At 42.9% G+C, this 14,717-nt stretch overlaps 1 protein-coding gene across 1 annotated transcript in view; it reads right to left on the reverse strand.

Annotated features, from left to right (window-relative positions):
• Positions 1 to 13,988, reverse strand: part of PIK3AP1 (phosphoinositide-3-kinase adaptor protein 1) — a 162,034-nt gene extending 148,046 nt beyond the window's left edge. The window contains exon 1 of the mRNA XM_070945012.1: positions 13,928 to 13,988. Coding sequence (XP_070801113.1) covers positions 13,928 to 13,943 — 16 coding nt within the window. The 5' untranslated portion in view covers positions 13,944 to 13,988. The remainder of the gene's footprint in view (positions 1 to 13,927) is intronic.
• Positions 13,989 to 14,717: the final 729 nt, after the last annotated feature.

The following is a 14,717-nucleotide window of genomic DNA, read 5'->3' on the forward strand; positions in this document are numbered from 1 at the left end:
CCCCTGGTCCTTCTCTTCACTAGACTAGCCATGCCCAGTTCCTGTAACCGTTCTTCATACAATATGTTTTAGTCTCCAATCCCTTAATCATCCTGGTTGCTCTTCTCTGCACTTTTTCTAGAGTCTCATGTTTTTTATAGTGTGGTGACCAAAACTGGATGCAGTATACTAGGTGTGGTCTTCCTGAGGCTTTATAGAGTGGTATTAGTACCTCACTTGATCTTGATTGTATCCTGCTGTTAATGCAATTTAGGATTGCATTGGCTTTTTTGGCTGCCGCCACACACTGCTGATTCATATTTAGCTGGTTGTCTACGAAGACTCCAAGATCCCTCTCACAGTTACTGCTATTAAGCCTGCTTTTACCCAGCTTATATGTGTACTTTTGGTTTTTCTTGCCTACGTGTAAGACTTTACTTTTCTCTACATTGAATTTAATTTTGTTAGATAGGGCCCAGTGTTCAAGTCTGTTAAGATCCATCTTGATCTTGAACCTATCTGCTAGGGCAGTGGTCTGCAACCTTAAACACTCAAAGAGCCATTTGGAGCCATTTCCCACAGAAAAGAAAACACCGGGAGCCACAAAACCTGGGTGGGTGTGGCCAACTTGACATCACTCACTCCCAGTCACATGAACCCTCCCCCCAGCCATGCCTACCCAGGTTTTGTGGCTCCAGTGTTTTCTTTTCTGTGGGGAAACAGGTATCTTTCTCCCTTTCTCTGTCTCTCTCATCTCTCTCTGTCTCTCATCTCTCTCTCATCTGTCTCTCTCCCTATCTCTCTCTCTGTCTCACTCATCTCTCTCTCATCTGTTTCTCTCTCTCTCTCTCTCATATCTCTCTCATATATCTCTCCCTCATCTCTCTGTCTCTCTCTCTTTCTCCCTCTCTGTCTCTGTCTCTCTCATATCTGTCTCTGTTTCTGTCTCTCTCTCATCTCTGTCTCTGCTCTGTGTGTGTGTGTGTGTGTGTGTGTGTGTGTGTTTGTCTTCCTTCTTGAACCATTTCCAAAAATAGGCAAGGGTTGGGGTTTTTTTTGCTGATGTTGTTCTTCTTTGGGTGCTTTTTACCATATAATTTAAATCAAGTCATTTCAGGTTTCCAGATAAATGAAGCTCTTTCATCCCCCTGCTGTAGCTACCTGTCGGCTGAATTCACCACTGGATGGCTCTACCCCTCGACTCCTCACCTGCCCTGAAGAGCTCTCCACCCTGAGATACTGGCCCAGCCTAGCTGTAGCCAATGCTCCACGTTGTAATGGGCTCCAGGAGGAGGATGGAACGCCATTGTGAAGCACACTAAATTTAACTCTGCTGCGATAGCAGTGGGTAGGCTATGGAGGTGGTGAAAGCAGCGGCGTTGGCCACAGCTGGGCCAGGCCAGTGTCTTGGGGCGGAGAGCAAGTCGCGCATCTCTGAGTGACCGAGGTGCGCACAGGACCAACAATGGTCAGAGGAAGCACCCACGAGATGGGGCAAGTACAGGGGGGCTTCATTCCCGCTCTGGAATATGGAGTGAGTCTCTATCCCCGGCCATCACCCTTACCTTCTCAGGGCAGGTGAGGAGTGACTGGGAGGGCAGGGGAGGGCGAGGGGCAAGGCCAGCCAGTGATAGGTTCAGCCGACAGGGAGACACAGCAGGGGACAAAAGAGCTGCATGTGGTTCTGGAGCCGCAGGTTGCTGACACCTGTTCTAGGGTGTTAGCTATTCCTGCCAGCTTAGTATCATCTGCAAATTTAGTAATATCTACGTCATTTATGAAGAGTACTGGGCCTAAGATGGAACCTTGTGATACCCCACTGCTTACTTCCCTCCATGTAGACGTGGCCCTGTAAAGGACTACTTGTTGAGTACAGTTTGTCAGCCAGTTACTAATCCATCTGGTGGTGATGCTATCTATCCCACTTTTTTCTAGCTTATCAAGAAGTAGGTTGTGGTCTACTCTGTCGAATGCCTTGCTCAAGTCTAAGTATATTATGTCCACAATATTTCGTTGGTCTACTAATTTAGTCACTATGTTGAAGAGTGAAATAAGATTGGTTTGGCATGATCTGTTTTTAACAAATCCATGCTTGTTTCTAGTTGTTGCTAGATCTGTTTTTTTTTTAAATTATCTTTTCCAATATCTTCCTGGGTATTAATGTTACGCTGATTGGTCTGTAGTTTCCTGGGTCTGTTTTTTTTCCTTTTTTGAAGATGAAAGCCATATCAGCTCTTTTCTAGTCATCTGCCAGCTCCTTTCGAACTCTGGGATGTAATCCATCTGGTCCTGGTGATTTGTATTCATCAAGATCAGACAAGTATTCTCTTACTATTTTTTTGCTTATTTTGTTTCTAGTCTGTCTTTTACAGTTGTTTTGGGCTATAGTTTCTTTTTGCGTGAAGACCGATACAAAGAATGAGTTAAGCAGCTCTGCTTTCTCTCTGTTGCCTGTTAGTTCCTTGTTGTCTTCTCTCTTTAGTGGACCAACTGTTTCCTTGATTTTTTTTCTTGTTATTTATATGTTGGAAGAATTTTTTTTTTTACTATCTTTGACTTTTGCTGAAATTTTTTGCTCATTCTGAGCCTTTGCTTTCTTGATTTCATCTTTGCAGATTCTGGCTATTTGCTGATATTCTGCCTTAGTTGTGTGTCCCTCTTTCAATTTTTTGTACTTGTCCTTTTTGTCTTTCAATTTTCAGAGAGATCTTTGTTTCTCAGTGGTATTGTGTTGGTCTGGGCTTTTATGATCATATTTTTCAGAGTTCCCCAAATTCTTGAGTTGTTTTCCCCTTTAGGATTTTCATCCAAGGAATCTTTCTCAAGTTCTCTCTGAGTTCATTAAAATCAGCTCTTTTAAAATCTAAGGCTCTGGTATCATTATGTTCTTTTGCTTGTGTTTGCGTTATGCTGAATTCTAGTATGACATGGTCACTCTCACCCAAGTTTCCTTCAGTTTCAACTCCCTCTATCATTTCTTCTCTGTTTGTAAGAATTAAGTCCAGTATGGCTGTCCCTCTAATTTCCTCCTCTACCTTTTGGACAACAAAGTTGTCAGCTAGGTTGGTTAGGAACTTATTTGATTTCTCACTTAGTGCAGAATTAGTCTTCCAATTAATGTCAGGGTAATTGAAGTCCCCCATAACTATTGTGGTGTGTTTCCTACATATATTTGTTAGTTGGTTAGCAAAAAGGACATCTATTTTTTTTGTTCGATTGGGTGGCTTATAGTATACACCTATGGCCATGTCATTCTTTTTTTCTTTTATATTGACCCATACGCTCTAAGAGGTTTTCGTCTTTGGTTTCATGCATTTCTGTAGCAAAATTCCACCTCCTCTTTTATAGGGTCTGGGTTTTTTGAAGAATTTGTATCCTTCTATCAGTATGTTCCAGTCATGGGTTACATTCCACTAAGTTTCTGTTATTCCAACTATATCATATCTACCTTCATGTAATAATAGGGGTCCTAATCAACTTAGATGACATTTTGATTTATACAGAGACTATCAGAGCAATAATGTAACTATCAGAGCAATACTGTAAAAACTCTATAATGTGTAGCTGTATATGAAGCTCTCAAGTACAAATTCCATAAAACTAAAATAGACTACGTGACTGGATTTCACACGAAGGAGTAGAAATGGACCCTGAGAAAGTAAAAGCCATACTAGAATGGGAACACCCCCCCCCCCCATGCACCTGGAAGGAAATGCAGAGTTTCCTTGGCTTTGCTAACTTTTACTGGCAATATATCCCATCCTTCACCCAAATAGCCCTTCCGATCACCAATCCCCTGAAAACAAGCAGGGAGGGGAAATCTAAACTGAGTGAAACCACTTAAGCGGTCTATGGAATTCCAAGCAGCCTTCGAGAAGCTTAAATGCTTGTTCATTGCCAAACCCATCCTTAAGCACCTGAATCCTAATCTGTCTTTTGTCATCCAGACTGACACCAGTAATGTAGCAGTGGGGGGCTGTTCTCCTTCAGAAAAATACAAGAAGAAATCCTGCAACCCTGTGCCTACATCTCCCAAAGCTCTCAGGTGGGCAGTCTGGAAAAAGGAAACCTATGCAGTGTAAGGGACACTTCTCACCTGGAAGCACTTTTTGGAAGGTAGCAAGACTCTTTTCAAAGTGTACACATACCATAAGAACCTAGAGGTGTTAAAAACACCCTGAAAGCTATCTCAAAAACAAGTATGGTAGGTGCAATATTTTAACCATTTCAATTCACCCTATGTTATTTAACCGGGAGAAAGAATTTTTTGGCGGATTCCCTCTCTAGGCTGCCATAGTACAACAGCATTAAAGAGAATGCTGTTAACTCAGTCATTCCTTCCATCCAGCTGGCAGCCCTGGCAACAAGAGCACAGACCAAGGTGATGCCCCAAGTGGCCGGCGATCTTGTACAAGCACTGAAAACATCCTTAACCAGGAATGATTGGTTTATCCACCACCAATTGTACTGCACCCTACACAATGATCTCGCTTGCAGAGGTGGTATTCAGCAAGTTTGCACCGGTTCATGCGAACCGTTGGCAGAAATTTGGCCAAAGTCACCAAACCGGTAGCGATGGCCAGATGGCCACGCCCCCAAACACATCCCCCACCCGCCATGTTCGTTGCTGCCATGTTCTTCACGCATGCGCACATGCATCCCATTGCCTTGCAAGTCCAATGGGATGTGTGAAGAACATGGCAGCAATGGCAACAGCTTTTTCCACGACCTCCGGTACTTTTCGGCTGCCTGCAGCCAATTACCACAGCCACAAAGCAGCTCTCAAAGAAGCAGCGGCTGGGAGACTTCTTTGCCAGCCACTTTCCAGCAGCAGTGGCTGCCTGGATGGAGACTGCCAAAAACTCCAGTCAGCTTGCCTTCCAGACTTTGGACTAGCTGCCACGGAAGGTAAGGAGCCAGAACAAAGAGGGGGGGAGGAAGCGGGGCTAGGGCCGGAGCCACTAAAGGAGGGGAAATGGGGGCAACTGGCAAAGGGAGGGTGGGGTTGATAGGTGGAAATTCCAAACATTTTCCTACCTTTTCCTGTGGGCGTGGCAAGGCAGGGAGGGCCATGTGACTGAGTAGGCATGGGCATGAGTGATGTCAAGTTGGCCACACTCACTCAGTCACATGCCCCTCACCTAGCCACGCCCACCGAACCACGTAGCGAAATTTTTTGAAACCCACCACTGCTTGCTTGAATGGGAAATTGACTCTACATGCCCAAAAGCCAACACCTACCCTTCCTACAGCAAAACCAAGACTCAGAACCTGAGGGACACTTCGGGTTTCTCAAACATCTCCATTTAATAAAACCAGTTCTGGTGGCCCTACATAAAGGACATAGGGCGATGTGTTGGTGAGTGCCTATTGTGTGCAGCGGCAAAAGGCCACCCTGCAAGCGCATGGCACCCTGGAAGGAAATGTCCATGGATTTTATCGTTGAGCTGCCAGAAAGCTCTGGGAACATGTTGATCTGGGTTGTTACTGAACTCTTCTCTAAACAAGTACACTTTGTGGCTTGCTCCAAAATACCCTCTGCATGTACTCTAGCAAAACTCTTTATGCAGCACATCTACAGGCTCCTCGCATCACCCCCAAATGAATGGAACCTGTGAATGTACAAATGGCCTGCTGGAGCTGTACTTGAGGTGTTAATTACCACCAAGACAACTGGTCTAACCTCCTCCCATACAACAACACAGTTCATATCAGTACCAGATTTACATCATTCTGAGTGGCAACCAGCCATGTTTTTGTGGCTGTACCAGAACTATCTTAGCTGAACCCCTAAACCACCTTACTGGCAGAATGAATTAAATCTCTCCAAACAACTGTGCTGGTGTGCACAAGGTGCAAGAAGACACAGAAAAAACTACAAAAAATCTGCAGGTGAAAAATGCTCTCAGCAAAAGGACTTTTAAGTGGAAAAGGAAGTCTACATCTCCACCAAATTGTTGCAGTTAAGGCAGCAGTTTAAAAAATAGGGCTCAAAGTATATTGGCCCATTCCCCATTTCCTGAGTTATTAACCCAGTCACAGTTCAATTAATACTGCCAAAAACCCTCAGGTACATCCATCCTGTTTTCCACTGCAGCCTATTAAAGTCGGCAGCCACATCTCCTTTGCATCTTGCAGTGAACCCACCTCCAACACCAAACCTCATTAAAGGAAAACAGCACTTTGAGATCAAAGACATTCTTGACTCCCACCTTCATAGGGCAAACTCCAATACTTAATCCTATGGAAGGACTTTCCCCCCCCCTCTGAAACTGAGTGGGTCAATCCACATGTGCAAGCCCTACGTCTCCTTCAAAAATTCCATGGCAAATACCCCAATAAACCCCACTGAAATAATCCATTAACCTCTCATTTATTTTCTCTCTTTCTCCCTCCTAGGATTAGCCTTTCATTTTAAAGGGGGTTGAATGTCAGTGCTACCATCCTACTTTGCCACATTGCTTCTTCGGTGATGCCAGACTGCCATGAACCCTGGGGACAGGAGGGAGCCAACAGATGGGAGGGGAAGACCAGAAATTGAAACTATTCTGAGTGCCTGTCAGAGACATTGGCCGGCCGATCCCAAGGCCACAAGCCTGGGAATGGAATGTGAACTATCGCCGAGCCTACCAAGCATTAGAACTGTTATCAAAACAATTTGTTTGAATCCAGTTGGACACCAGGAAGATAATGGGGGTGGGGGGAAGGACCTGGGAAAGGGGAAAGTAAGTAGGCAGTTTTTACATGCAAACCTCAGATCTGGCTTTTTTTCTAACTTGTAACTGCTTGACTCTGATAATGTATACATTTCACTATGAATGCAGTTGAAGGCTCTTTCTTCCTAATGACCGAGTTAGGACAAATCTGACATCAAATCTAATGACAATACTCAGACTAAAAAGGTAAAAGCTGCAATCTGAGAAGGATTATAATTCAAAGAGAATCTGGCAAACATAAAAATAGCTAAAAGTAATTTGGTTGAGTCAAATTTAATTTAACTATTTTTGCTATTGATAGTTTCCACATTATTAGGTTGTTTCAACATCACAGGTTAACATTTTGTCTAACTACCTTCCAAATAAAACAATAGTCTCTTCAGTTGCAGCAAATTAGGGAAGAATTGATGTCCAAAGAAGTAATTTATTAAGCCACTAGATTGACCATATGGTTTCTTCTGCTATTCCACTTTCTTTACACTGTTTTGTTTCTGTCAGTGGCTGCAACATTGAGGTGCTCTATCCCCACATGGGGGCACCTCCATTTTAGCTACAAGATATAGCCTGAAAAATGACTTTCATTAAATCTACAGCCCTTCCTCTAAGTAGTAATGGTATCCATTCTCTGCTTATTCAACAAATATACACTAATAGAGGCAGGGAGCACTGGTGCTGTTATTATACTCAAATACATCAGGGGTGAATGCTCCCGGATCGGACCTGATTGCCCGATCCGGTAGCGATTTTTCCCTGTGGTTCGGCGATCCGGTAGCGATCGCCGCCTGGGTGTCATTACTTCCTGGTTTTAATCAGGAAGTAATGTTTTTTTACCTTCTGCGCATGCACAGGTTTTGAACATGCGCGTGTGTGTGTGTGCATGTGATGTGTGCGCCAGCAAAGTGAGCAAAGCACGCGTGCATGGCATGTGCGCTTCCGAACCGGTAAGGAAGATAAGTAGATTTCACCCCTGAAATACATACAACTGATACAAGGTATCAGTTTTACAGCATAGAAAATATTCTAGGCTAGGTTACAATGTGATAATTCTAAAAAGATCTATGTGATATAATAAATTTGAACCCTACTTGCCTACAAAATAGGTGAATTCTTCTATAAGGTTGAGATAATTGTTAGATCAAGTATATTAAGATGAATTCAATGTGTCTGTTAATTCACTCCAAGCAGGGTGGATAAAAATTGATTTTTAATTTTTTAATTTTTTTTCATTTTTTAAATTTAAATCGGATTTTTTAAATCAAATTTATTTTAATAAAATGCTTTTGGAGTAAAAATCTATTTAAAGATATTTTCTATTTAAGATACATTAATAATTTAATTTAGTCAGCATAAAATGGAGCTTAGTTATGTAGCATGAAGCTGTATATTCTGCAATATTTACATTTTTGGTAAACTCATTCAATGAATCCAAGCTCTGCAAGCTGAGATAATATGCACTGCATTGATGCATTCACACAATTTCACAGTAACCATGAGATAAATCATAAAACAAAGTTCAGGAATATTCCTTTATCCCATTGTTTTGCAATCTGTGTAAACTACAAACTGTATGATTGTTTAAACAGAAATGCATCTATACCACCAGGCTCTAAGTGTGAGGAGGAAGGGGAAGCAGTAAAAATGAAAGTGAAACCTTCTAAGCAGCTTATAAATATAATATTAAAGAGCACCTCTCATTTCAGATCCATCATGGCAGCACCTGCTAGCGGGCATCCACTCACCTGCTGCCTGCCACATCCCTCACCTTGTTGTGTCACTACTGCATTGCCAACCGTCCCATTAAAGTGAATGGGACTGTTGATGAATCAACAGTCAACAGAGGAGGAGCTGCTGCGGGACAGAGATGACAGTTGCTCTTTAAAAATTATGATTTAAATTGAGTTGATTTAAATCAAGCTTTTTTACTAGTGATTTTAATCATGATTTAAATTGTGATTTAAATCGACTTGATTTAAATCAAATCCATCCTGACTCTAAGATAGATTTGCCTTTTTAGCAGCTGCACACAGTGCTGGATCAAATTTAACTGTAGTTGACAAAAACCTTTTCATATATACTATTGCTAAATCTTTTGTGCCTTTTATTTTTCCTACTTAGATATAGAACTTTACACTTTTTCCTATTATATTCCATCCTATTCATTTTAGCCCACTACTAAAGTCAGTTTAGATCTTTTTTGAATCTTCTTTTTTACCTCTAAAGTATTGATCACCCTAGCCAGAAACTATATTTATTTTATGCATCCTTTAGCTCCTACAGCTAGTTCAACAAGAGTAATGTTCCAATCAATGGGCATTCAGTAGCATTCAGGAAACTATCAGCCAGTGGTGTGATTCAGCCAGTTCGCACCAATTCAGTAGAACCGGTAGCTAATTTTTTGTGTAGTTCAGCAAACCGTCTGAATAGCATGCCTCGGCCACTCTTCGCCTCGCCTGGCCTTTGAAATAAGCACAACACGGAAGGCTTCCGCCCTAGGAAATAAGCCCAATCAACGCCTCTCTCTCCACCAAAACAGGATGGCCCATCTTCACATTTTTTTCAAGTGAAGCCTCTCTTCCAAACAATCCTGTGTATAAGATGAGCAATGCATATCAAACTGATCCGGAGGGGGAGGAGGATTTGAGCTACCTGAGCGGGTGTGAGTGATCAGTTCGGCACAACTGAGCACTGTACAAGCAGCGCCCTGACCGGAGTGTGGGAGTGCCCAGCGACCAATCGGGATTCATGAGTAAAAGCAACCAAGCAGCTGCATCATCTCCAGGCACTTTGCCACCTTTTGGGTTCTTCCCCCTTGGCCTTAATTAAGGTTGAGGATAGTGAGAGTCGCAACCAGACTCCCAGGAGCAACACCCCCTCCGCTCAGACGAACAGAGCCTGTATATCTTCCTCCTTGCTTCCACCAGGAGCCTCTCATAAGAGAAAGGCTGGGGCCAAAGCCTAGAAAACGTTGGGAGGCGTCTTTCCTGAAGAGTGGCAGGTGGGGCAGCCTCCTAGGTTTTCTAGGCTGCGGTCCTGGCCTTTCTCTTACAAGAGGCTGCCGGTGGAAGCAAGGGTTCTATTTGTTCGAGTGAAGGGAGCATTGCTGCCAGGAGTCCAGTTGCGACTCTCGCCATCCTCAGCCCTAATTAAGGTCGAGGGGGAAGAGCCCGAACGGTGGCAAAGTGCCTGGATGCAGCTGCTTGGTTGCTTTTACCCTTTGAGATCATGAATTCCGATCAGTCTCTGGGCACTCCCACACTCGGATCACAGCACTTCTTATACAGTGCGCAGTTGCGCCAAACTGATAGCTCATGCCTGCTCAGGTAGCTCAAATTCTGCCCCTCCTTCTCCCAATCAGTTCAGTGTACATTGCTTATTTTATACACAGAATCGTTTGGAAGAGAGGATGTTCTTGAAAAGATGTGAAGATGGGCCATCCTGTTTTGGTGGAGAGAGAGGCATTGATTGGGCTTATTTCCTAGGATGGAAGCCTTCCGTGTTGCCCTTATTTCAAAGGTGAGGCGAGGTGAGTCACTCAGCAAGGAGAGACTGGGCCAAGTGAGGAGTGGCTGGGAAGGGAGGGGCAAGGAGAGGCCAGGCGCCCCTCAATGTGAGTGACCACGCCCACCTAGTCACATGACCACCCAGCCAGTCATTAGGGCAGAGAACCGGTTGTTGAATTATTTGAATCCCATCACTATCAGCAGAACAGATGGTCTTTATTTAAACCTAATTGGGACTGGAATTTCCAATGCTAAGCCTTAACCATTTTACAGAAGTATCATTGGCAACCTTCAGGCTCAAAAGACTATGGTATTGTGCTCTGGAAAGAGGTCCTAAAGCAGCATCTGGTGTGACTAAAAAGACCAATTCGAGAGTGGCCATCCCTTCCACACTGAGGGCAGATATATTTTGTCCCCTGCCCAGCCCCCAGATTTAGCTGTTCCAGGACTGCCTCTTTGCCTCAGCCTGCCAAACAAGTGTCTCTTCAAATTGGAGAAGGCCAAGCTGCGTCTTTAGCCTCCAAGCTGAACGATCAGAGGTCAAGGTTTCCCAGTCATTAATGTCCATTCCCAAGGTCTTTAGATCCCTCTTGCAAATATCCTTACAGAACTATACATGTTTTAACTTTGCAAATATTAGTACAAATGGATCTAAATGCAATATAACTGTTCTTGGAGACTTTTGTGAATTTATCTGTCAGAGAAATCCAAATATATTAATTTAGAAATATAGTTAGACATATCTGTTAATAATCTCATTTGGGAAAAAACATTTTTTTCCAAAATTTTTCTGAATCTTGATACTGTTCTCTCAGACATTTTCTATGTCTCCTAACTTTGGGTTATCTACAGCTCTGATAATATTTTCTAATCCCTCATCAATATAAATATATCGAACTGTACAGCAGTGGTCCCCAACCTTTTTAGCTCCATGAACTGGTCTGGCAACATCAGTGGTGTCAGCATCAGGGAGAAGAGGATGGTTTCCTGTGCAATCTAGATCCCCTGCATGTGCAAATGAAGCTTTGTGCACTCACCTGCCGCTTGCGCAGCCTAGTTCCCAACAGGCCACAGATCACTACCACTCCACAATCTGGGGGTTTGGGACCCCTGCTGTATAAGACCTAAAGCAGATTCCTACAGAATGCAATTTGATAGCTCTGACCAACTTGACATGAAGCCATTATTCTTTGGGTATGATTGTTCAACCAGTTCTATATCTATTGAATGGGAATACAATTCAGCTCATATTCAGTTATCTTCTTTACCAGAATTTCAGGGGAAATTTGTCAAAAGCTTTGCTGAAGTCAAAGTGCCCTCCATTGCATTATCACTGTCAGCTAAACTGTTCTATCAAAAGAAGAGATCAGATTTTTTTTTCCTGTTTAATCATGTCCAAATGATTGGAAACTGCCTGGACAAGACCCTACAGTTTTCTTGGCAAGGTTTTTCAGAAATAGTTTGCCATTGCCTCCTTCCTAAGGGCTGAGAGAAAGTAACTGGCCCAAGGTCACCCAACTGACTTCATGCCCAAGGCTGAACTATAACTCATGGTTTCCCAGTTTCTAGCCTGATACCTTAATCACTACACCAAACTGGCTCTCTCATGATTTATTCTTAACAAATCAATGGTGGTTCCTGCCAAACAATGTATTGTTTTCCAAATCATCACAAACTGATTATTTAATCTATTCCAGAATTTAGAAAGAGTTCATGTTTCCATAGGACTCTACTTCCTTTGCTTTTAGCTCTGGGGAAAATGAAACTGTTACATCAGAACAGTTCAAAAAGCCCCTCAAAGGATCTTGCATGAGTTCCTTCTTTGTACATTATCCATGCAGAAGCTTAAATTCAAAAACGGAAGAGAAACTTACTTGTATTTTCTGGCTACAATCCTTAGCAGATTTAGGGGTACTTAAAATCGCTGATTTCACAGCAGCACAGTCCAATTTGCACATAATAATGTATCTTAGTTACTTTATTTAGTTTCTAATATATATAATAAATTAAGTGCTCTAGGTAGGTGACAAAGTTATTTACAATACATATATTGTAAAATAAAGAATGAAAATAATATAATGCAATTAACAAATATAAAAAGTATACTTTAAATTGCATGTTTCTAGCTTTTAATTTAGCATAGTGTTAAATTCCATGCAATTTTTTTTTACAATCTGGCTGTTGCAATGTGGTATATCAAAGCAACTTTCTAAATAAATCATATCTAATTTTGGAATTTATATGGAAACAGCAAAAAGGCAGTTAGGAGATTTGAAGCACTGACAATTTGAAGACTTTCTAAATAATCTCAACAATTGTCAAGCATATATATAGACAAGAAAAGGCATTGAACATCTGATTTGTAGCTGAATCAGTTTCAGAAGCCAGTATGGTGTGGGATAACTCAGCTGCCCAACTTTTAACAGTCTGGGACTCTGGCTATACAAGAATTCAGGTAAAATACATCTGTAATTCAGAAAAAAGAAACAGACAGTATTTGAACCATATGCTTAGTCTTAATTACCCCTCAACTATGATTCACTCAGCCTTTTTTTATGTCTTTCTAGAGCAGTGGTTCTCAACCTTCCTAATGCCGCGACCCTTTAATACAGTTCATGTTGGGGTGATCCCCAACCATAAAATTATTCCCAAAACCATTGAAAATATGTGTTTTCCGATGGTCTTAGGCGACCCCTGTGAAAGGGTCGTTCGACCCCCAAAGGGGTCGCGGCCCACAGGTTGAGAACCACTGTTCTAGAGGAACCATAAATTAACTATATGCATAGGCTTCAGTTAAGAAGCTGGGTTAAAATATGGTCCCTTTCTGGCTCATTTTGCAGTGTGAATCCAGCTAGATTGCATATACTCCTTAGGGCAACCTAACAGCATCAAGTGGACTAGCTTTATATTACTGTATTATGTGCAAAGCTGATTTGGCAACAAGTCCCTTTATATCTCTATGAAGGAAGAAAAAAACTAAAACAAGCTTATATAAAAAGTATAAGAAAAAGAAAGAAATCAAACAGAAAGCTAAAATTGCAAGAAAGGGGGAAAAAGTTAAAAGAAAAATAGAAAAGAAAAAAAGATTAATGACTTCCGATCTTTTTTAAAGCAGTTACAAGTTCAATTAATACATTTACCTCTTACTCGATAATTACAACATAATTCTTTCCTTTCTATAACCATAAAAATCAGAAAGCCTATGTTCATTTTTTTCTGTTTTAGACAAAACGTTCATAAGGGGCTTCTAGTCACCAATAAGTTTCACTGAAAAAGTGCGAGGCTTATTGGGTAATTTTCCCATACAAAAAAAAAAAAAACAAAAAATATGCACAGGAACGGTGTCTAAAACTGCCCCAGGCAGAGGCACTCAGCCCCTGCTTTCTTTTCAGCATCCGCTAGCAGACGGACTAGCCCAACCACTAGAACCTCGGTTAACGCCGATCTCTTGTCAACGAAACTCGGAAAAGTTTAGATCGTCGTAGGAACGCGGCAAGTTTGTCCGCCACGCGCCGCTTTCTTGGCCGCCCTCAGAGGCTTTTGGCCGGACTTCTTCGTCCACCTGAGCGAGCCAGAATCGGACGTCAGCGAGGCAAGAGAAGTAGAAGCTCCTTGCTCCGCTTCTTCCGCTACCGAAACGACGGAAATGAAGAGGGCGGCAGCGGACCGGCAGGCGCTGCTGCCCACGGCTGGGGGGACTCTTTCTCCGGCCTCCGAGTTCGCCTCACTTACCTGGGGCGGCGGCCATGCCGAGCTTCACCTCAGACAAGTCGAGCTACCTCCTTATGGCCGGCAAGTCAGCCGGAGGTCCTGCCCCAGCCTCCTTCCGGCGCTTGTGGGGAGACAGGCTCCTCTCACGGCGACGCGACAGTTCTGGCGCCTCAGCGAGAACCGGCCGGCTGAGGGCGGCGACCACTTCCTCCCTTGCCCTTCTCCTTCCCCTTTCTCTGCGCCGGTAGAAAAGCGACGGCCGGCCCGGGCGGAGTTCCCACGACTAAGCGAATGGGGCCCCCACGGTCAGCCGCGCGTGCCTGGCGCAGGTGGTTCCTTCGGCGCAGCCCAGGAGCTGGGCGATTGGGCCACCTCAGCAGGCTTCGGGCAGTTAAGTGAAGCCCGCGAACCTCTGTGAAGATGGGGAAGGCGCCCATCCGGGGAAGCAGGATTCTTCGTTGCCGATCTTGGGGCGCAGCTTGCTAGCTTCTGTACAATACTGTATACAAAATAAATGACGAAGCACCAATCTCAGTGTTGTAGTTTAGTTCGTTGTATGCACAGTGAGGAAAGATAATTGCTATATAAACACTAGTTCTTTTTACTTACAGTGCTTATAGGCTGTTCTAGTTAATCCACTTTACTAACTCTAAGCAGGGTGCAACTTCCCAAATCCATAATAAGAGTTAAAGTAATTAGTTTTAATCATCAAAGATTAGAGCTAAAATCATAATAAAAAAGAATTATAAATATAATCAAACATTGTAACACCAGACAATTAAAGTAAATTACTCATCCAGAGGAGTAGTAA

The sequence above is a fragment of the Pituophis catenifer genome, unplaced genomic scaffold, assembly GCF_029215685.1.
Source record: "Pituophis catenifer annectens isolate HBS135680 unplaced genomic scaffold, rPitCat1.0.hap2 SCAF_6, whole genome shotgun sequence".
NCBI classification, from domain to species: domain Eukaryota; kingdom Metazoa; phylum Chordata; class Lepidosauria; order Squamata; family Colubridae; genus Pituophis; species Pituophis catenifer.